The sequence below is a fragment of the Alnus glutinosa genome, chromosome 5 (genome assembly GCF_958979055.1).
Source record: "Alnus glutinosa chromosome 5, dhAlnGlut1.1, whole genome shotgun sequence".
NCBI classification, from domain to species: domain Eukaryota; kingdom Viridiplantae; phylum Streptophyta; class Magnoliopsida; order Fagales; family Betulaceae; genus Alnus; species Alnus glutinosa.
This window is the reverse complement of record NC_084890.1, coordinates 9123773-9146475: the sequence shown is the minus strand read 5'-3', so window position 1 is coordinate 9146475 and position 22703 is coordinate 9123773. Positions and strand designations below refer to the sequence as shown.

At 37.7% G+C, this 22703-nt stretch overlaps 2 protein-coding genes across 5 annotated transcripts; one reads left to right on the top strand and one right to left on the bottom strand.

Annotated features, from left to right (window-relative positions):
- Positions 1 to 367: 367 nt before the first annotated feature.
- On the top strand, positions 368 to 17169 carry LOC133869457 (homeobox-DDT domain protein RLT1). Of its 4 annotated transcripts, none has more exons than XM_062306461.1 (18): positions 368 to 890; positions 1170 to 1619; positions 3183 to 3265; positions 4443 to 4853; positions 4945 to 5034; positions 5146 to 5310; positions 5440 to 5662; positions 6467 to 6567; positions 6996 to 7082; positions 7181 to 7333; positions 7417 to 7572; positions 9498 to 9707; positions 9923 to 10648; positions 10749 to 11306; positions 12434 to 13057; positions 13372 to 13476; positions 15579 to 15842; positions 16089 to 17169. In XM_062306461.1, the coding sequence occupies exons 1-18, from the start codon at positions 731 to 733 to the stop codon at positions 16836 to 16838; spliced, it is 5316 nt and encodes a 1771-aa protein (XP_062162445.1). In that variant the 5' UTR covers positions 368 to 730; the 3' UTR covers positions 16839 to 17169. The 4 variants fall into 4 exon arrangements, with proteins under 4 accessions (XP_062162445.1, XP_062162446.1, XP_062162444.1 ...); XM_062306462.1 differs by having other exon boundaries at positions 369 to 890; positions 3189 to 3265; positions 16086 to 17169; XM_062306460.1 differs by having other exon boundaries at positions 369 to 890; positions 3186 to 3265; positions 16086 to 17169.
- Positions 17170 to 18867: 1698 nt separating this feature from the next.
- LOC133869845 (uncharacterized) lies at positions 18868 to 21469 on the bottom strand. Its single transcript, XM_062306935.1, has 3 exons — positions 21013 to 21469; positions 20177 to 20607; positions 18868 to 19515 (listed from the first exon to the last, which is right to left on the bottom strand). Exons 1-3 carry the CDS (start codon positions 21175 to 21177, stop codon positions 19077 to 19079), a joined length of 1035 nt encoding a protein of 344 aa, XP_062162919.1. The 5' UTR covers positions 21178 to 21469; the 3' UTR covers positions 18868 to 19076.
- Positions 21470 to 22703: the final 1234 nt, after the last annotated feature.

The window sequence follows — 22703 nt, the reverse complement described above, 5'->3', positions numbered from 1 at the left end:
GAAGCCCAGTCCACAAGCTAAGAAAGCAGCCCTTTATAATCGGGTAAGCCGCAAAACGAATACCGGGGCCCACAACAACACAAACCACAAACACCAACTCGATCGGATCGTCTCACCCCAACGATCCCAACCAACCCAAACCACAAAACAAATTTTAGAACCGAAACGGCATGACCCCCGTAAGTAACAACAAGCACTCAACAAGAAAATTGAAAAAAAGAAAAAAAAGAAAAAGAACCAATAAAAAAGGTTCATCAAAATTAAACAGAGACAGTTCACTCGTTGATTTTTGTTTTGTAGCCCACGTTAAGGCCTAGTTTGACGCAAAAACACCGTTCATTAAAAAGAAAGAAAAGAAAAGAAAATTAAAAAAAAAAAAAAAAAAAGGAATTATGGAAGGTGGAATTAGAGTATGGAGAAGGGACTGTTGTGATTTTGCCTTTACCTATTTTTCGTTTGTTCTTTTATTATTATTCTTCTTCTTATTCTTTCTTATCAATCCATTTGACATTTATTATTGGTGGGATTTTTATTTGATATTCGATGATGATAATTCTTGGGCTATTCGCTGCCTTGACTTTTACGTATTCAGTCTTGGGAAAGAGTTTTGGAGAGAGATAAAATAATCGTGTTGTTTGGGTTTGGAGGTCTTGGGAGTTCTTTTTGGATCCCTGAAATTTCTAGGGTTTCGAAGGGGGCTGTCGCTCTGCGATCTCGATCGTCGTCTTCCATGGAGGCCGCGTCGGAAGGAGAAGATCGGAACCAGAGCAATGATCACAATAATAACAATAGCAATAGCAAATTCGGTAATTCCAGTGAAGGGCAAAGCAAGCCCAAGCGCCAGATGAAGACCCCCTTTCAGCTAGAAACCCTCGAGAAAGCCTATGCCAGTACGTACCGCTTGCTGTTTGTTTGTTTTATTTATTTATTATTTTTCTGTGTGTTTATGTTTGTTCTTAGATGATGGTGTTTAAGTTTGGTTCAATTTGTTATTATTATTATTATTATTAATTTTTTTTTTTTTGGGAGGGGGGGGGGGGGGGGGGTTAAATTCATTGATTTTTTTGTTTTCTATTTTTGTTTAATTTGTTTGAATTTTGTTTTGTAATTTTTGCTTAATTTGTTGATTTTTTATTATTTTTTTTGTGATTTTTGTGCTTTTGATTCAGTGGAGACGTACCCGTCGGAGGCAACGAGGCTACAGCTGTCGGAGAAATTGGGGCTATCGGATCGCCAATTGCAGATGTGGTTTTGTCACAGGAGGTTGAAGGACAAGAAGGATGTTCCGGCAAAGAGGCCGCGTAAAACGGCGGCGGTGGCTTTGCCGGAGTCTCCTGTGGATGAGTTGAGAGCAGGTGAGCCGGGTAGTGACTACGGGTCGGGGTCGGGGTCGGGTTCGAGCCCGTTAGGCCGTTTGGAGTTTCGGAATGTGGGGACAAGGAATGCGGTGGATGATGTGCCAATGGTGAGGAGGTATTACGAGTCACCGCAGTCGGTATTGGAGCTCAGAGCCATTGCCTGTGTGGAGGCGCAGTTGGGGGAGCCATTGAGGGAAGATGGGCCGATTCTTGGGATTGAGTTTGATCCCTTGCCGCCGGATGCATTTGGGGCACTTATAGGTATAGCTGACGTGTTTTGTTACTGAATTTGATCTCTTGTGGGATATTATTTTATACTACTCGATCCAAGAATGCTTAGTATCTAGCATTGTATAATGTATAGTCTTTATGTTTATTACTGAATATGCACTGGTGACATTGGCATTGTGTATAATATGTCAAATTTCAGTTCCGCAATTTAGCAAATAACTTGGTGTTTGAAGATGTCTGGTTAATTCATGTACCTGTCCTTTTCAACTATCTTTGTGTTTTATATTCATTTCTCTAAAGTCTGATAAGTGAAAGTATAACTTCCTCTGTAACCTAAATTAAGCTGACTACAAACATGCATAGACCTTTCTCATGGAGCCGACTGATGTTGAGTTGGTCCATGCACTTATATAGTGTCTTCTGACACGGCCTTTTTTTGTTTTTTTTCATGGCATTCTAGTGCTTCTTATCAGTTATCATATTTATTTGTATACAATCCGAAGGCACTTGCTTGGCTTTTGCTTTTAGCAGGGTTAACTAGCTGTTAATTCCTGCCCTTTAAAGATTCTATATACATATGCCAATTGTGTAGGAAAGACGAGCCCTCAATATTTCTTAGCTGATAAGTGATGGAGATAGTGGAAAAATCTGAAATTCTACTGAACATAATTGTTTTTAAAAAAAGTGAAATATTTGAATTGTTGTTGTGGATTGCAGTACTTTTGGGCCTGTTGTAGATTACTTTTGCACTTTTAATTACTTAGAACATATTAATTTTGAAGACTTTCTTGTTATATTAATTTTTGATAAGAAACTTTCTTGTTATATTAATTTTTTACTTATCAAAAAAAAAAAAAACTTATTGTAGATTAGCAAATGGAGTATTTTTTTTTTAACCTAAATATGCTCTTTATGTGAAATAGTCCATGCTTTTTGTGGTTTATGCTTGTGTGATGTTGACTTCAATTTAATGGGTAGGCTTAGTGAGTTGAGTGGAGTTCAGTCGATTTGACTGCTCATGAAATAATAGCTCCTGGTTTTCATAGGGTAAGGTCGGGCTGAAATGATACTTCTTCTCTTCATAAGAATGGGTGGAGGGTCAGGTCATGGGTTCAAGACCCACTAGGTTTGTGCCTTAACTTACTAATCAGAAAAGAATTTTGTGTGTTTTGATCAGGGAAGTGAAATGATACCTCTTCTCTTCATAAGAATGGGTGGAGGGTCTAGTCGTGGGTTCAAGACCCACTAGGTTTGTGCGTAACTTACTAATCAGAAAAGAATTTTGTTTACTTTGATCAGGGAAGTGAAATGATGATTTTTGACGGTCGATCATCGTAATACTTTTTATTTGCTCAAATGACTTTAGAATCTAGATCTTTGTTTCCTTCTACATTTTATTAGTATTTGACAATGATGTCTGCGGGGCATTATCTCATCTGGCTATTGCTTGCCTTCTTTGTTTATAGAGCAGACTTGCCACACTTTGTTGTCCTCTATGGCATGCCTTGCTGGCAAATCGTTACTTACAACATATTATGTGTGTTCCAGTTTGTAAGTTGTTTTCCTGCTAAACCTTTGGTATTGCATGTGAAGCAGCAGTTCCAGAGCAGCAGAAGCGGCCAGGACATCCTTATGAGGGCAAATTATATGAGCAACGTGATGTCAAATCATTTAAAGTTCGTCTCTGAATTCTTCAATTAAATTTGTGTTAAATGCACAGCATACTTCATCACTTTGGCATGCACAGTGAGTTTTATTTATTTATTTATTTTTTTATAATTAATTGAAATTCATTAAAAGACACAACCCAAGTACACAAGACGTAATACAAAGAAACACCTAACGATTAGAAGAAACAAGATAAAGAAAATCATGAAAGCTAGAAACATCATAAATCATTCGTGGTGTTTCCTTTTCTGTTATAAATCTTGATTCTTCATTATGTGTTATATATGTCTGGGTCATCTAAGTACTATACCTCCATTTTTTCTCCTCAATTTCCAAGTTTTTAGTATTTTGAATTTGTTTACATGAAGAAACTATTTTTGTGGGTTCTTGTTTCTTGTACAGTCTGCTATAAGCTTTTCCACTATAAGAAATCCCAAGCTAAATAGAAAATTTGATTGCCTGAAATTAAAAGAGCAAACATATCTGTTTCCTAATACTATGGCCAAGTGCAAAGTATCTTGCTTTTATGCTTTGCTCCTTTTTTTTTTTTCTCCTTTTCATTTTTTTTCCTCTATCAAAATAAGAATTTTTTATCTTAATATATCCATATTTAAATCATTTTACTGATGGTAGCTTGTCTTTATTTGATGTTTGTATTTTGGGTTAAATACACTTAAGCTCCCTGAACTAACAACCGTTTTCAAAAGAGCCCCACGAACTGACAGGCATGACACTAAGATACATCAAACTACAATTTTGTTGCATCTAAGCCACTTTTCTGTCATTATTCCAAAAATACCCCTATTTTCTTTAAACAAATAATTGAATTTACGCAAAACAATTTAAATTTTTATTAAATACTAAAATACATAAGAGTAAGGTTCGATTAGTATAGAAAGAATTTGCATGAAATTTTGATTTTTTAGTTTAGTTTTTTTAAGAAAATAGGGGTATTTTTTGGAAGAGTGACAGAAAAGTTGCTTAATTACAACAAAATGGTAGTTTGATATATCCAAGTGTCACTCTTGTCAGTACGTGATGCTTTTTTGAAAATGGCTGGTAGTTCAAGGGGCTTAAGTGTATTTAACCCTTGTATTTTTAACTGAAAATTGTCTTGTTGGAAGAATATACTTTTGTACTGCCTATTCTTATGGATTAACTTGAAGTTGAATGAAATTCATCCAGGCTAATGCAAGGGTGCTTCATGAATATCCATTTCTTCCAGACCAGCCTGGTATTAGATCTGATGCATTTGGACAAGTTGCCCAATCTCATTTTCATGACTCAATGGCTGATGGTCCAACTGCCAGAACTTCATCTTTTGTGCTTGGAAATGAACAATTGCCCAGGGTTCATGGTGTCCAAGGTCACATATCTCGTGTTCGCCTTTTGTCTCAGCAAGACAGGCAGGGACATGCCTTATCATCACCTCCCAGGGATGATGACCGAGTCCCAGAAAGGGATTCCCTTACAAATGTTAGAATTAATTCTCAGTTTAGTGACCATCCAATTGTTGGACCAGAAGATTCATACGTAGCATCTGATGGGCAAATCTTTCAGAATGATGCTATTGTAAGGAAGGAGAGAAAACGCAAGGTATCCTAAACCAGTCAAACTAATTCAAATAGTTTTTTTTTTTCTGGGTCTTTATCAAGGATTATTTTATATTTTTTGTTTCCTCATTTAGAGTGAAGATGCTAGTGTTGCAAGAGATGTTGAAGCACATGAGATTCGGATGAGGAAAGAGCTTGAGAAACAAGATATTCTGAGGCGAAAGGTTTGAACTTATCAGTCATGAATCTTTGTTCTCTGAAGTTAACCTGTTGTGCCCTTCCCAGAAGGTAAATAGCCTCTTTTTAAACTAATATTATGAACCTTGTTTTATTAGAGTGAAGAAAGAATGAGGAAAGAAATGGAAAAACAAGACCGGGAAAGAAAGAAGGAAGAAGAGAGGCTTATGCGTGAAAAGCAGCGAGAAGAGGAGAGATCAAAGCGTGAGCAAAGACGCGAAATTGAACGAAGGGAAAAATTTTTGCAGAGAGAATATTTAAGAGTAAGTTTCTGTAATGTGAGTTCTTTGGAGCTAACCTCTTGATTTTCTGGGACAAGTGACCAATTCCACCCCCTGTCTTCCCCTTCTATCTTTCCCTTCCCGCTTTCCCCTCTCTGGTTATCCTAAAAGGCTGAGAAAAGAAGGCAAAAAGAAGAGCTCCGCAAAGAGAAAGAAGCAGTAAGACGCAAAGCTGCCATTGAGAAGGCTACTGCACGAAGAATAGCTAGAGAATCTATGGAGCTTATTGAGGATGAACAGCTGGAACTGATGGAACTAGCTGCTGCAAGCAAGGGTTTATCCTCTATGATTAATCTTGATCATGACAGTTTGCAAAATCTTGAATCATTCAGAGGTAGGCATTCCATTAAGAACTTTTGGTTCAGTCTTCAAGCATTTACCTGACTGCTTTTTGCTAAGCCTTAATCTGGTCTTTTAGAATGCTGAGGAAAAGAAAAGATACTGAGATACTAGCTTTTCTTATTCATGTTAGTTTGGCTCCCAGATTATGAAAATCTCACTGTAAAAATAACTTTCTCCCAATCAAATTATACAGCATTTTCCCCTTCAAAGATATTTGAAGACGAGGTCTGGTAAAATAAGCAGAATTGGATTCTGCTACAATTATTAGAGTATCTGAATCTTTCCTTATAAAAAGTTGTAGTTTTTAGTATAATCTTCCTAGAGCATAGCAAAAGGAGAATAGTTCTGGAGCAACGTTCACTTCAATGCTCCGGTTTCTGTAAATACTTCCCATCTTAGCTGGCGAACATCTAGACCTAAACCACTTGTAATGTCTTATGTCTTCCTGTCTTCTCATGTAGTTTTGATTAGGTTTTAGATTTAATCTGAAGTAAGGGTTGGGCTCATGTTTACCTTAACTCTGGTTTCACAAGTAAACTATTCTTGCCCTTATCACCTTTAACTTTTGCATTCGAGTGAATAAAGTGGAATTTCTGAATTTCAAATCCTTTTGTAATGTTGAAATTCTATTTAAACACATCCCAAATGTTTTGATAATGTCCTTTAATATCATATGATTAATTCTTCTGCTAATGAGGTTGCCATTTTCTTATAATTTGGTTTGCCTTGTGTTCTTATCTGTTGTAGTTACTCCTAAATTTTTCTCAGCAGCTCACACACAAGTTTTGTGTTGTAGGTTCTTTGAGTGATTTCCCACCCAAGTCTGTGAAATTGAAAAAACCATTTGTGGTTCAACCCTGGATCAATTCAGAGGAGAATATTGGCAACCTTCTGATGGTATGTCCTCTGGTCATTTTCATTCCATTTTAGATGTGGAAAGATTGTAGTGGTACACAAATTATGACATTATATAGTTGCAAGAGGGATCATAACTCTATATTCTGTGTTCACACTACAGTTTGTAACTAATTGAACAAAAGGTTATGTCTGTGCTTTTGGTTTATATTGAATATTGCCATTTTGCTGCTTTAAGAATAAACCCAATTCTAAATAATAATGTTGTTTATATGCTTTCATCATCATTGTGGAAGTTAGTGGCTTTATGATAACAATTTGCTTCTATGTTTATGTCATACTGAGTAGCAGATATGAATGTACTGCTCTCCCCTATATTTGTTATGTGTGTGTTGCTTTTCTTGAGAGAAGTTTTGCTAATAGATAAAATTAATGCCTCTGATTTTGTCTGAATATCTGGTTGTCTTCAGGTCTGGAGATTTTTAATTACTTTTGCTGATGTTCTCAAGTTATGGCCGTTTACTCTTGATGAGTTTGTTCAAGCTTTCCATGACTATGTGAGTCATTCATGAGGTCTTTGCTTTCAAATTCCACTCTTAATCAATCTTCTGCAACTGCTTTTTGCTTGATTGTATTCATATAATTTTTCTATCAGGATTCAAGGTTGTTGGGGGAGATACATGTTGCTATTCTTAAGTTGATAATAAAAGATATTGAAGATGTTGCAAGAACACCTTCTTCTGGATTAGGAATGAATCAAAACGGTGCTGCTAATCCGGGAGGTGGACATCCACATATTGTTGAAGGGGTAACAATATGTTTTTTATTTTTGCCATACTACTTTTTCCTCATTGTTGCAGAACCTTTTTTTTTATGCCATTTCTGTATTAGGCATATGCATGGGGCTTTGATATACGGAATTGGCAGCGGCACTTAAATCCACTGACCTGGCCTGAAATATTTCGGCAATTAGCACTTTCTGCTGGATTTGGGCCACAGTTGAAGAAAAGGAGTATTGCATGGTCATACCTGCATGAGAATGATGAGGTTCCCATTTTGTCCTATTTTTCTTTTGGCTTTTTCCTTTCTGCTTCGGATTTAAATTCTAGTTTGTTACTCATAGAAATATATGTAATGGATTATACGTCATGATTTCACATGTAGTATGCATTAATATCAAAAAAGGAAAAAGTAAGAAAAGAAAAGAGCAACTGCATTAAGTGCTATATATTACCATTATGCTGTAGTCATAATCCTCGGTTGATCTTAATTATGCTCCATTACTGAAATATGAAATAAAGCTTAGGGGAGTCCTAACTATAGATTCATGTTCGAGGAAATCATCTACTTTCTGATCTGATTTGGCAGTTTCAGAAGATGTCCTTATTTTGTATAGCTGAATTTTAATTTCAAAAGAACCTATCAGATTTGTTATAATTTATCACTAGCAGGGAACGCATCTGCTTTTTCCAGTTCATTCTTGATTTTGTATCTTTTTCTTATATATAGACACACTGATAAAGAATATAAATTATTGAAAGAATAGCATGGACAATGAGTGCACGATATATATATATATATATATATATATATAACAATTTAGATAAAAAATTAGAAAGGTCTTCTTCCACAAACAATGAAGAAGATTGCTATCTGTAGCTGTCAGCTAATCAAGCAACTGTCTCTTTTGATCTCTAGTCAAACAATGATCTCAAAAGCATCTTCTACTCCATCACTGAGAGTTCAATGTCCTCGAGTGTCTTTGCATTTTGTTTGTGCCAAAGCAAACAAAAGTGCAAAGACAACAACTCCACTAGCCAACAGCTCTAATTCTGCTGTAGATGCGTCTCCATCCACTGCAATTTGAGAAAGCTCAGGGAATAGATGTTCCAGTGGAATCTATCTCCCCAGCCAAAAATCAAGCCCAAAGACGATTTTGACTCCGAAAATCCACTATAAATTGATTTCATAGCTTTGTTTTATTGCTAGTCTTAGTGCTTGATAATTTTTTTGGTTGATACTTGGGTTGTTTCCCTTTTGGTTTTGTAAATAGAACTCTTACTTATCAAAGAGAGATTTGTGATCTGCTTAGTGATGTTATAAAGATGTTTATGCGTTGTCTAAGGTGAACTTGGTAAAAATGGTGAAAAGAGGTATGGAATTGAGTTTATTTCTTGGTAACTTGGTATGGAATTTGGGCTTGAGGATTGTCAAGTGCTGAATCTTTACTGAATCTGATACTTATTTGGAGCACCATTAAACAACATAACTACTCCTATTGTCTTAGTGCTTGATAATTTTTTTGGTTGATACTTGGGTTGTTTCCCTTTTGGTTTTGTAAATAGAACTCTTACTTATCAAAGAGAGATTTGTGATCTGCTTAGCGATGTTATAAAGATGTTTATGCATTGTCTAAGGTGAACTTGGTAAAAATGGTGGAAAGAGGTATGGAATTGAGTTTATTTCTTGGTAACTTGGTATGGAATTTGGGCTAGAGGATTGTCAAGTGCTGAATCTTTACTGAATCTGATACTTATTTGGAGCACCATTAAACAACATAACTACTCCTATTGTTGTAGGGAGAAGCACACATTAAGATTTTGCTTACCAGAATATTCACCTGATCAAGTTTGTAGGCATATTATTATTATTATTTTGATAAGAAATCGAAATTTTATAAAAAGCGAAAGGGTGCAGCACAAATAAACAGGAAGTACACAAGAGAGGCATTCAAACATAAAAAGAAAAAGGATCAAGAATACACATGCGTATTATTATGTAGACACTTGTCCAATATAGTGGTTTCTTATCAATTTCATGTTGAAGTTAGAGTGATCTGAAGTTTTCTGTCACTGTTTATTATCTGCTTGAGCAGTTGGGTGTGTTCAGATGTGGAAGTTCAGGGCCTTTTATTATTCTTGTCGTAGTGTGTTACTTCTATTAAATGACACAAGATTTATATGTGATTGCAGGGTAAAGGTTGTGAAGATCTAATTTCTACTCTCCGTAATGGTTCAGCAGCTGAAAATGCATTTGTGATAATGCAAGAAAAAGGTTTATTACTTCCGCGAAGATCTAGGCATCGCTTGACTCCTGGAACTGTCAAATTTGCAGCTTTTCATGTTCTTTCACTAGAGGGAAGCAAGGGATTAACGGTATTAGAACTTGCAGACAAGATTCAGGTGAGTTTAAATTGTTTTCAACTTAAGCTTTTTGTTACTGGCCCTCTCCCTGTTGTCCATTTGCTTTGTGTGTATGTATGATAAAGGCCCAGATTCACAATTCTAGACTTCTAGGGTTGGTAGAGAGAGAGAGAGAGAGAGAGAGAGAGGGTGAGGGAGAGAGATTTAATTCTTTTAATTTAATGATTTTTACTGATATATTTGTATACCGCTAGAAATCTGGACTTCGGGACCTGACAACGAGCAAGACACCGGAGGCTTCAATTTCTGTTGCTTTGACGAGGGATGCTAAGCTTTTCGAAAGAATAGCTCCTTCAACATATCGTGTGCGTGCTGCTTACAGGAAGGATCCTGCTGATGCTGAGGCAATACTTTCAGCTGCCAGAAAGAAAATTCAGATATTTGAAAATGGGTTTTTAGCTGAAGAAGATGCTGAGGATGTTGAAAGAGAAGATGCTGAGGATGTTGAAAGAGAAGATGCCGAGGATGTCGAAAGAGATGAAGACTCTGAATCTGATGATGTTGATGAGGATCCTGAAGTAGATGATTTTGCTACTCCTTCAATTGGAAACAAAACATCCATTCCCTACAGTGAAGGAGAAGCTTGCTTAGGAAGTGGGAATCAAAATATATGCAATAATGTTGCACTCAATCTGCAAAATGAGTTGGAGAAAGATTTTTCATCCATCCCCTTGAGCAGTTCGAAAGATGAAATTTGTCCGAGCATTGCCACTGCGCAATATGTTGCTGGTGAAGATATCAGTGCCAATAATCTTGATCAAGAAAATATGGAGATTGATGAAAGCAAGTCAGGTGACTCATGGATTCAAGGACTTACAGAAGGAGAATATTCTGATCTGAGTGTAGAGGAGCGTCTTAATGCCCTTGTTGCCTTGATTGGTGTTGCAAATGAAGGAAACTCTATTCGTGGTGTACTTGAGGTATACATGTCTTGCCACTTTTTTTGTCTGGAACTAATTTCTATGTTTAGAAAAATCTGTGCTTTTGTTTGTCTTGAATTTGACATCAAAAGTTTTACAGGATCGTATGGAAGCAGCAAATGCTCTTAAGAAACAAATGTGGGCAGAAGCACAGCTAGATAAAAGTCGATTGAAAGAAGAGATTATGAGTAAATCAGATTTTGGGTCGTCTTTTGTGGGGAGCAAAGCTGAAACACAACCTACAAGTACTGCAGTTGGGGGCAGCCAAAGCCCATTGCTTAATGTTGATGATCAAAATGAGGCATCCCCGAGTACTGCTGAAAACCAAAACCTACTTGGTTCACAGAGCATTCAGGATCACCTCAACATTATGCCTACCGAAAGGACCTCTGTTGCTCAAGATTTCTCCACGGGTCCAGATAATTTTCTTGTTCAGCAACTTGGATATGCTTCAAAAAGGTCACGCTCGCAATTGAAATCTTATATTGCGCACAGAGCTGAAGAGATGTATATATACAGGTCCTTGCCTCTTGGACAAGATCGTAGACGGAATCGATACTGGCAGTTTGTTGCATCTGCTTCTAGCAGTGATCCTGGTTCTGGCAGGATCTTTATCGAATTGCAGGATGGCAACTGGAGGCTTATTGATTCTGAAGAGGTAAATGGACTTTAGGGTTATTATTTTTCTGTTTCCCTGATCATATATGACTTGAATCTTAGAGTTTAGGTTTTCTTTTTCCTTTTCTTTTGGTTGTGTATGTGTGTTTTAAGGGGGTGGGGGGGGGAGTTGGGTGGTTGTAAGATTTAGCTTAAACATGTTTTTGAATTTTGAGTGATGAATTTTGGCCTACCCAGTATTGCAAGGAAGCTTACCTCTTGATCACCCCCTGCATGAGTATATGCTTGATTTAAGTAAACCTCCCTTTAGTCTGGGCTTTTCTTTCCACAACTTTTTGATAGCAGCTAACAGATTACTTTAGCTTGAATCTTTTTTTTTTCTTTGTTCTTTTTTTTTTTTTTATTATTATTTTTTTATTGAGTCTATCCTCTCACAGGTACGGAAACTCTTCCTTTTTGAGGGCTTTCCTCCATTCCCAGCCATGTGTGACTCCTATACCATTATGAATGTTATCTTTATTAATGGAATATTTAGTCATGTATCTAATGATTTGCAAGAAGTTTCTCTTTCTTCTTTGAGCTGGAAGAATATTGGCAAATGTCCTTGACTGTTACTTGGTTGCCCTGTGTTCATATATTCGAAATAATTGTCATTGACCCCTTCAGCCACTCAAAATAATGTGGAAGCCAAAACAAAAGGGCTTGTCTTTGCTTCTAGGGCATAAGGTGGGTACTGAAGATTGGCCTGTTGGCTATGGTGCTTATGAGACTGTCTAAGGTTCTTGGGACTTTATGCCTTGCATCTAACCATAGTGACGGCCTGCCTTGCTTGCTTTAATTGAATGATAGATTGTCTTGGGTTTTTGTTTGCTTACTTCCAGTGGATAATTGTCTTTTAGATGTCAATTTACTGGTTCAATTAACTGTTGATTTTTTTTTACCAAGATTAATCTTGATTTTCTCTAGAAGCCTGATCTTTTCAGGTCATCTATGACAGTATAGATAATTTATTGGGTACTTAAGTTTATTCAATCCTTTCACTGATATTAACATAAAAGGTTCCTTTTAGTCAAATTCTTTCTTAGTTTTTTTGGTACACATTATTGTTTGTGATCGTACTTTACATCTATTTAAGGGTTATAATTCTTTTTAATTCATTTTGTGTAGGCCTTTGATGCTCTTTTGATGTCTTTGGATGCACGTGGGATTAGGGAATCCCATTTGCGCTTGATGTTGCAAAGGACTGAGACCTCCTTTAAACAAAATCTTGGGAGGAATGTGCAGTGTGCTAACACAGTAGACCAAAGTGGAATCAGGGTTAAAAACGAAGCTGATGAAATGAATTCTAGTCCAGATTGCCCTGTTGCTTTTGACAGTCCTAGCAGTACCATATGTGGTTTAAGTTCGGATTTATTGGAGACCTCATCTTCTTTCCGGATTGAGCTTGGGAGAAATGAAGCTGAGAAGAAGGCTGCCCTGAATAGGTATCAAGATTTTCAAAAGTGGATGTGGAAAGAGTGCTTTAATTTGTTGACATTATGTGCAATGAAGTATGGAAAAAAGAGGTGTGGACCTCTGTTGGGCGTTTGTGATTTCTGTCTCAGTTCTTATTCCTATGAAGAGTTCCACTGCCTGTCTTGCCACCGGAATTTTGATGATGATCTTAAGCTTTCAGAGCATGCAGTTCAATGTGAAGGGAAAAGGAAGTTAGATGGTGGGAATTTCCGTTTATTAGAATCTCCTCTTCCCCTGGGAATCAGATTGCTCAAGGCTCTATTAAGTTTCATTGAGGTAAGATAGCAATGACCTTGAAGAGCTTTTGCGTTGAAATAATCAGCCATTAATTCCCAACTTTATAGTTGAATATTGATTGCTCCGGGCATCTCATGTATTGGTAGTTCTGGTTAAGCTTGACTTTCATGTCATTTATGCCAATTGTCCTTGGACCAGTTGGTATCTCCTTCCCTAAGTACAGGGTGGAAGGTTGTCACGGGTTCAATCCTGTGGGGGTAGTTTGAGTTATATATGTACCAATCCATAGAGAACTAAACTTGCTTCTGGATAGATGCGTGGGAAACCAGTTACATTTTTTTTTTTGTTGGCAGGTATCTGTCCCACCAGAAGCTCTTCAATCATATTGGATGGAAGACCTTCGAAGAACCTGGGGTGTGAAACTGAACACGTCATCGACTGTCGAGGAACTTCTACAGGTTTCGTTGTTACTTCATTACTTTTGATGGAATCCTATATAACTTTATCTGCTAAATCTGCTGATGCATCCAAGTTTTTCCTGCACACTTCCACTGTCAATTCCTGATGATTAGTATCATCTGTTAGGACATGGCAAATGTTCTACCAAGGAGTTATTTGTTGATTTATATATTAATTTCCATCAAAGGGATGTAATACACTTCGATATTGATGTTAGTGGAAGCATGTTTAATTGTGTTTGGGTTGTCTTTCACTTTTGAAGGTTGCTTTTGCCAGTTGAGATGTGCATGGGTGGTTTTTTTTCTCTGTTATTGAATTGGTGCATGATCTATACCTTAGAGTCGGGAAGACACAGGTCCACTCTTTTGTCTTAATGAGGAAGCACGTAACCATCCTATAATCATCATAAATAGGCACTGAGGTACATTTGTTGTTGCATGCTCGTATAATATAATTCAGTGTCTATATTCAAGGTCCCTCCCTCCCTCCCTCCTCCTCCTCTTCCGGTTCCTTTCTGGTCTAGGTTCTCTTAGTTTTTCTTCTTCGCTTGGGTCTTTTAGTTTTGGGGTTTTCTTCTGTTGGGGGTAGTTCTCAGTGGTTGGGTTTTTCGGCGCCCTCGCGCCCCGCTCGTGACCTCGCCGGCTTGTTCTGGTCCTTGCCAACATCGTCATCTCTGTGGTTGCCACGGCGCTGTTGTGGGTGGTTGTTTTGGTTCATGCGCTTCTTGGGTTGTAGATCTATGGGTTTTGGGGCCTCCTCGCCGTCCAAATGCCTCTCCAGAGGACTATCCGTCGTGGTCCAGCTCTTCTCCGCTGACGACACTGCTACGCGTGGCCATGCGTGTTTCTGATTTTTGGGTGCTAGATATGCGGAGTATTGGACCTCTCCTCCACATCCTCCACACACGTGCCTCTCTGATGGCTTCTCCGGCAATTTCCTCTTCTTTCGGTGGTCCTTCCAGCTGTTTTCGGGTCGCTCTGACGGCGCGTGGCTCCATGCGCCTCTACTTTTTCTTTTTTTGTTCCTTGTAGCTTTGGCTTTTCTTTGAATTTCGAGTTTGGTTTGTATTTTGGGTTTGCTATCTTGTATTTCGGGTTTACTTGGTATTTTGGGTTTGATTTTCATATGTATTTTAGGTTGTGGGTGTTTTTTTGGGAGGGTTGTTCGGGTTTTCTTGCGGGTTTGTTGGGTTGGGGTGCTTTCGAGGCAGGTTTGGGTATTTGATGGGGGCTTCTTCTGTTTTTTGGGCTCTGGGTGTTATGGGTGCTCCTTGTGGGTTTCGGGTTTTAGGGTTGATCCTTGTGGGTTTGTTTGCGTTTTTTCCTTTTGTGGGTTGGCTTTGGTGGTTCCTGTGTATACTCCCGGTGTACTTAAGGGCGCCTTACGCTTTTTAATAAAATCTTCTTAATTATAAAAAAAAAAAATATGTTCATAGATGCATACATATTCTGTGGCTAAGTCATATGGCATACATGCAGCTTAGACTGGTTGAAAAAGCAGTACACATACATGGACATTGCGACTTTGTTCAAGCATGAATTGATGGCAAATTTATAGGAAAAATATGAAATTGTTTTTACTCTGAAATTCAATGATAGAGAGAAGGAAAAGGAATAAAGATAATTTATTGTTGATTTTACATTTAGGTTAAACAAACTACCATGTAATATTGTTTTTTAAAATGGAAAACTCATTATTCCTCATTCTTAATTTTTTTTTTTTTTTTTTTTTTTTTTTTTTTTTTTTTTTTTTAAAAAAAAAAAAAAACTTTCATGAAGACAATGCTTTCAAATATGAAATTGATTAGTCTTCCTCCCCCTCGCTCGCTCTCTCTGTATATGTTTTTATGTATGCAAATGTATGAAAATCATATGCACGTATATTGGTCTTTTCAAATTTACTTTATTTTAATGTGCTTTTATAAAGGGACTATTGTACGTCTTCACTTTGCTCATATCACAGGTGTAGTCAGGTCACTATTTTTTGTGTTGCATACTACTGTTTCTTTCTTATTGATTTTTTATGTTTACTTATTACTGTTACTCTTCCTTTTCTTTCTTTTGGTGCAATGATTTTCTCAACTAGACGACCTTTGTTTCAGATATTGACTCTGTTTGAGAGAGTGTTGAAGCGAGACTTTCTATCATCAAACTTTGCAACAACAGAGGCACTGTTGGGTTCCTGTACTCAGTCCGGGAGTGCTTTGCATGATTTTGCAGATCCTAAATCGGTTCCTCTACTTCCATGGATACCACAAACCACTGCAGCTGTGGCTCTGAGACTTTTTGAGCTTGATGCGTCCATTATTTATTTGAAGCAGGAGAAACCAGAGCCTTGTGAGGAAAAGGAAGTCGGAGAATTTATTGTGAGTTCTATTTTTGTTCTTTTCCTTTTGTTATTCTTTTCATTCTTTGTTTCTTTTAAAGGCGTGCCTATATAAGAAAGTAGGGGAAGAAATTACTTATGCGAAATGTCCCAGTACCCTGCATCTTTATGGATGTAGAGGGTGGAAATCCTAGAATGTGTTTAATTTATGTCATTTGTGGCTGAAATCTCTCACCATCTTGCAAACGAAGTGATCACCTAACTTCTCTTGTCTTGTCTGCAGAAGCTTCCTTCGAGATATGCTCCTCTCAATAATGTGAAGGAGGTTGAACTAACAGAACTAAACCATTTTGAAGACATGATAGAAAAGAACAGTGCTGAACTGAAAAGCTCCCGAAACCGCTATAAACGTGGGCGAGGGGGTCGTGACCAAGGACGTGGTAAAAGGTCGCAGAAAAAAGTCCGTGTTTTCAATTCTGATGCTGGCAAGCGAAATGTTAGGGGCAATGAAAATTTAATTCATGGACTAAGACAGCAAGGACAGAGAACAAATGGTCAAGGGAGTGGACGGGGTCGCCGGACAGTTAGGAGGAGAAGAGTAGAAAAGAGGGCTGTTAATGAGAGGTTGGTGAACCATAGGGCTGACACATATAGCCCCAAGAGCATTGGTGAATCCCCAAGCAACGTGGGTGAGGATTGGGATGATGAAAAAATTAGCATGCTCCATATGGAGGGTGCTGATAATATTATTGACGCAGAAGAGGTGGAATCTGATGATAATGCCCAGGCAGTGGAATATGATCAAGGAAATTGGGAGATAGGGTTTGCTAATGCTTCCAATGGGTGGAGAGGGGGTCTAGTGGAAGCGAGTGACGAAGATGTGGATGCTTCTGAAGATGATAATGGCATTGAAGAGGCAGGAGATGAAGATTCAGAGGTAGACGCAGAAATGAGTGAGGGCTCTGATGGAACAGCGAACAGGATTGGAAATGAAGAAGGCACAGATTCAGCAGTTTCTGATGATTATAGTGAATAAGTTACGATGTTGAAGTGATTGAGTTCCGATGATTGCTTTGCTGCTGCACTTGCAGCAGATACATATGCAGGCTGCATAAAATTTTTGATGTTGCAGCTTCATTCGCGTCAGAACTTGTGTCTCGGGAAGGAAAAGACAGCATCACCCCCCCTCTTTTTTTTTACCCTAATTTATTATTTCGTTTCAATTAGTGGGGTAATAATGATCTTTGAAAGAGTAGTTCAGAATTCTTAAATAGATCTGTCACGATAATTCATTGGTGGCAATTAGGCTCTGTATTGTAAGCATGTTGACAACGATGCTTTTTTATGTTGTATTCTATTTTTTTTTTTTTTTTTTTTTTTTTTTTTTTTAAATATATCAGTAGTATGACAAGAATCCACCAATTTAGTTTCAGCAAGTTATACTACAAGCATCATGAAGCCAAATTTCAGATATGATAAATCCTGCTCTCTATTAATGAAGGTACATTAAAGGTATTCCATCAGAAAGACCTTAGGCCTTTTGCAAACATGACCCCTTTGCTATTTTTCATGACAAGAGTAAACCTTTATCTCTCCTCTCTTTCATCTGGGCTTGACTAATTTCTGCACTTAGCAATGTGGGGAGAGTACACATCTGCACAAACTTTTTTAGAACAAAAATGGTATTGAAAAATGAAGTCTTTGTAAAATGAGGGTTTTGTTCAAATGTCCAAAAGTTAGTCGGAGCTTTTGAACGCTTTAATCAAAATTTTCCAAGTATACACGTAGTATATGATGTCTAAGGATTGGTCAGTGTGAAAAGTGGTGAAAAATGAGAGTTTTGGGGCATATTTTGAAAAATAGGAGTGGTGCCAGAACCCCTCAATCAATCAAAGGATAAGCTAAATCGACCAAGTCCAAGATAGAAAGTTTTGGAGAGCTCTCGACTAAGCTCAAGACATAAAGTTTCAGTAAGGTCTCAGCCGATGCTCGATCAACCGAGCCTAATTAGTACTTTACAAATAGGATTTTCACATGGAAGTCTCATGATTTTCAAGGGTCCCAAAGTATAGATATAAGCATGTTTAATTGTAATATTGAGCCTTGCAAGTTTAAATATTTTCATGATTCTATGAAAATGAAATTATGTTACCATGCGATTTACATGCTTTAAATTAAAACGAGTTTTTAAAGAAAATGACTTTCAAACAAGAAAGAAGTTTAGAAGAAAAAGTGTGATTTTACAAAAAAAAAAAAAAGTATGTGAAATTGTGAGTTAGAAATCCGGTGGTTCAGTAGGTTTATATATTTAGTACCTCAATGCTCGAAGAGGAAGAAAAGACTAGCAAACCCGGTGGTTAAGCGGGAGTAATATGCTTAACGGGTCAGAATAAACTTATTAAGTGTTATATTTTATATGCTTGGATAAGTTGTAATAGCTTTGATTTGACAATACAAAATAGTTAAGTGGGTTTGTACACTTAGTACCTCAATGCTACTAGAAGGGGGAGAAAAGACTAGCAAACCTAGTAGTAACAACAATAGAAGAGGAACTAGAGTAAGAAAATGCAGAGACATTGGAGTTCAAGTAATGAAATAGTTGTTAAGTGTAAGTCGTCTGTAAATTTGGAACAATTTAGAACCATTTCGATGAGGTATAGCTTTGAGATTTGCAAACAATAGTTAGTATATGTTGAACAAAATATTCCTCTAAGCATCCCCTGCTGGGAACCTCTCTCGCCGGACATCGTGGTGGTGTTGCTCTTCTTCGATAGCTCCGATTCAGTCATTTTCAATGCTATCCTCCCCGTTGTGGCTTTTCCAAGCTCTCTTACAATCGTAGTAAGCATCTCTCCAGGCAATCCATCCACCAAACTGCCTAAAAAATGATGATTGAACCATTTATTTAACCCGTTTTCAGATATTTATAGGTTGTATTTTTTACTGTGTGATGATTGTACTGGTGTCTATGTTAGAGGACTCCACCCCTCCTTTTGTATCTTTTTTTCTTTTTGTAATGAAACTTCACTTGCCTATGGGGAAAAAAAAGGGGGGGCTTAAAAGACTTTCTCACAATGCTGGTGAATACCAATGGTAGATAACATACAATGCATTAGAACGTAGAGAGCCTGCATCCCTCACGCGCACAACATTTGTAAGGTAGCATTAGTTTGCAATATATCCCTGATCCAATTTAAGAGAAACTAGTGATACAAATCACAGCCATCTCTCACAAAGGGTCTTAATTCACAATGGGAAGTGGCCACAATCCAATTTAAGGCGCCAAGAGTTTCTTGATTCCAGACCTCTGTTCGGCTGTCAACCTTGTTGGGAATTTGATGTTGAACTTGATTCTTAGGCTACCTCTCTTAGAGGGATCTTTTGGTATTGGCAGACCTTCCTTTGGGACAACCTCCTCATAGTTTGGATGAATTACACTGTTGATGGGAATGGTCAAGTTCCTCCCATCGAGTGTTGTGAGATGGACGGTGTAGCCTGTTAAAGCTTCTGCAAGCGAAATCTTGTAAGTGACAACCAGGTCATTACCATCCCTCACAAATGTGCTGTGTGGTTTTTCATCAATTATGAATACAAGATCTGCAGGAGTGACATTTGGCTGCTCGTTCCCTTTCTCTGGGAAGGTGATTTTTGTTCCCTTTTTCCAGCCAGGCTTAATTTCAATGGTTATGATTTCCTCCACGGGCATGGTTTTCCTGGAGAACAAGATGTAGAGTTAATAAACCAAAACCAAAACCAAAACCAAAACCACCATTTGCAGGAAAAAGAACATGACATGAGATAAAGCCTATCTAGCCATTCAACTGCCACAGCTGCAGCACAAATGGTGAAACTTCATGAAGAGAAAACCACTACAGCACTGAGAGAATCCTAATTATTGTGAGTGAAATTGTGTAGATCTAAGTCCTAACAAGATATTTAATCTTCTGCTGCCACAAAAGCATTGCATTACAATATTACATAAATGCTACAACATATTTACATCTCATACGATTCCTGTCCCCTTTTAAGCTTAATCTCGGAAAGAGACAATTTGAAAATACATTTTAGAAAGTGGACATCTATTTTGAGAAGAGGACAAATATATAATATGGAACTGAGAGAGTAAAAGAAGCAAGTTCATCACGTTACATCTTCAACAACTAACAATTAAACTAGGCATGCTTCGAAGATCAAGCAGAAAAAATCTTCTTAAATTAGTAGGAAGGCCATCTACAGGAAATTTAATCTAAGAAACAAAACCAAATGCATAAAGGCGACCATTCATATTTCTGAAAATGCACAATAAGCACATATGGGAATTCTGCAAATAACAATAATATAACTAAAGATATTAAAAAAGTACAAAATACTTACCCACTCGCATCTAGAATTTCCCTTGAGATCTTCATCTTTTTGGTAGTTCCCCTATATAGCTCCTCGAGGCTACAAGGCAGCGTACTTTCAATAGGAGGAGCCTTTCGCGGACCCTGACTCATAGGCCTGCCCTCCCCAAATGAAGTAAACATATCATCCCCAAACATCCCACCAAAGGACCTTGAACTACTCCTCATTCCACTACCACTGCTTCCCATTCCTCCAAGTGGGCTCGAAAAGCCGAAAAACTCTGAGAAAATGTCATCTGCATTTCTGGGGTTGAACCTGAAAACTGTTGGGCCATCCCCAGTTTGGAAGAAGGAGGCCCCGCCAGGTCCCCCAGCATCAGCTTGATGTGGTGGCACTTGGCCTTTGAGCCCCTCTTCACCATATTGATCATAGATTGCTCTCTTTTGGGGATCGCTTAGAACCTACATCAAATCAAGATATAATATGTGATTAAAAAATGAAGCTTAATTATAAAACAAAATAAAGAAGGAAATAATAAATGGGCACCAGAAAAAGGATAAAATCTTGAATACCCAGAAAAGGTTTCAAGGGGCACCAATAAAGAGGGAGAAAAAGAGTTCTCTTCTATCAGTAACCAAGCAATTAAAACTAGAAACAGCGTAGATATAACATAAATGATCAAAATTTCACTACCTTTGGGACAAGCGTTAATTAATTAATCTGATACAATCAACAAAGATATACTGTATACATGCATGATCCTTTAGTTATGAATAATATCCTATCAGAGCATATCAAAAAGCTATCAGAGAATGCAATTCAAAGAGGCAAAATCAAGGACAAAGTGAGTGACAACATAAGCATACCTCATAGGCCTCGGAGATCTGTTTGAATTTGTTCTCGGCTTCTTTCTTGTTGTTCGGGTTCTTGTCAGGGTGCCATTTCATGGCAAGCTTCCTGTAAGCTTTCTTCAAATCATCATCCTTGGCGTTCTTATCCACCTGCAATAGCTTATAGTAATCCACACCCATCTCCTTCTTCTTCTTCTTCTTATTCTTGTTCTTGTTCTTGTTCTTCTTCAGCTAAAGCTGGGAACTTTGAGGCGAGTCCATAAATACTTGCTATTTGGCAATGGGTAAGTTGGCACTGTTATTGTTGTTGTTGTTCGCTCAGATTGCAGGATCTTGGTGATGAGTGATGTATTTTATGAGAGGAGAAGAGAAAGTCAGAGAAATAGAAGGATTTTTCTGGAAGAGTACGAGAAGGGTGTGGAACTTTCCAGATGGGGAAAATCAAATCAAGTGGCGGTTAAAGATCTGGGATTTGTACTAGTATTAAACGTGGCATATATAGCTGATGACTCAGCATGTGATACGAGTGATTAATCAACCAAGAGAATAAGTACTTCTACGTTTTGGCAAGACCTTTGTGTTGTCCAGTAAGAAATTAACACATCAGCATATTACATCATATCAAATAAACATAAAAATACAGGATTATTCTTTTATTTATTTTTAATAAATACAACATTCATTCAATAAAAATCAGGGTTACAAAGGTAATTTAGAAGGATGAGGGGCTTGTTTGGCAAAGACATGTACAGAACAGAACAAAGTAGTGGGTTGTTAGTTTTTGAAATTAGTAAAAAGTGATGATGTGATATAAAATAAAAAGAATTTGTATAAAAAAGTGAAAAAATTTTGTATTGTAGTGAATTTTTTTATTTGAATAGTAATAAAAAATTATTGATGTGATATAAAAAAGTGAAAAAAGTGGAAATGTTTTGATATTGATTAGTAGTAAAAAATATATAAAAAAAAAAAAAAAAAAAGTACATGAACAGTAATGTAATGTATTGTTCCTTGACAAACAAGCCCCGAGAACTCCAACAATAAACCAAAAGCTAATAAAACAATGTCAAAGTTCATAACACCAATCAGGGAATTGGTGTGTTTTTAATTTCAAAGGAATCAAAAAAATTTCGGTCCTATTTACCTTTGGGCAAAACCAAGGATTGGTCCGCATAAAACGGATATAACACTAAAACAGTGAAGAGCAAGGGCATGACCCTAGAAAGAGCTTTCCAACTTGTCAAGAAACACAACCCCTTTGCGGAGGTTGGGAGGTGGGTACTGAATTGGAAATAGAAACAATAGCCCATTTGCAAGGGTTGAAGAGGAGTAGGCACAGCTAAAATTTGAACAAAAGTTCTAGAGAAATTGTCTCCCACATAGACCAAAACCCAACAACAAAAAATAAAAAGCTCATAAATGTATAAAATAAAAAAACTCGTAACAAAACATCGATCGGTGGCTGGCAGGGCCGAGGAAGGCAGAGGGAGCTGGCAAAGGGGATCTTGTTGCTGAAGCGTGAAGACCACGCGCTGGCAATGGATGTCAGAGGGATGCAGACCACAGGGGGAGACCGGGAAAGGTGGAGAGCAGCACGCGCGGCTTTGGACTGACCACTAGTCGGTGCGTGTGACACACGCACCTGCGAGTAAGATCTACTCGCAAGCGCGTGATGGCTGGACGGAAATACGGCTGACGGAGGAGCG

Excerpts from the sequence above, each read along its gene's own strand:
- LOC133869457 (XM_062306459.1), top strand. The coding sequence starts at position 731 with ATGGAGGCCGCGTCGGAAGGAGAAGATCGGAACCAGAGCAATGATCAC. Across the intron at positions 5,663-6,466 it reads AAATCTTGAATCATTCAGAG|GTTCTTTGAGTGATTTCCCA; the intron begins GTAGGCATTCCA and ends TTTGTGTTGTAG. Across the intron at positions 6,568-6,995 it reads ATATTGGCAACCTTCTGATG|GTCTGGAGATTTTTAATTAC; the intron begins GTATGTCCTCTG and ends GGTTGTCTTCAG.
- LOC133869845 (XM_062306935.1), bottom strand. The coding sequence starts at position 21,177 with ATGGGTGTGGATTACTATAAGCTATTGCAGGTGGATAAGAACGCCAAG. Across the intron at positions 20,608-21,012 it reads AGATCTCCGAGGCCTATGAG|GTTCTAAGCGATCCCCAAAA; the intron begins GTATGCTTATGT and ends GATTTGATGTAG. Across the intron at positions 19,516-20,176 it reads GAAATTCTAGATGCGAGTGG|GAAAACCATGCCCGTGGAGG; the intron begins GTAAGTATTTTG and ends CTTGTTCTCCAG.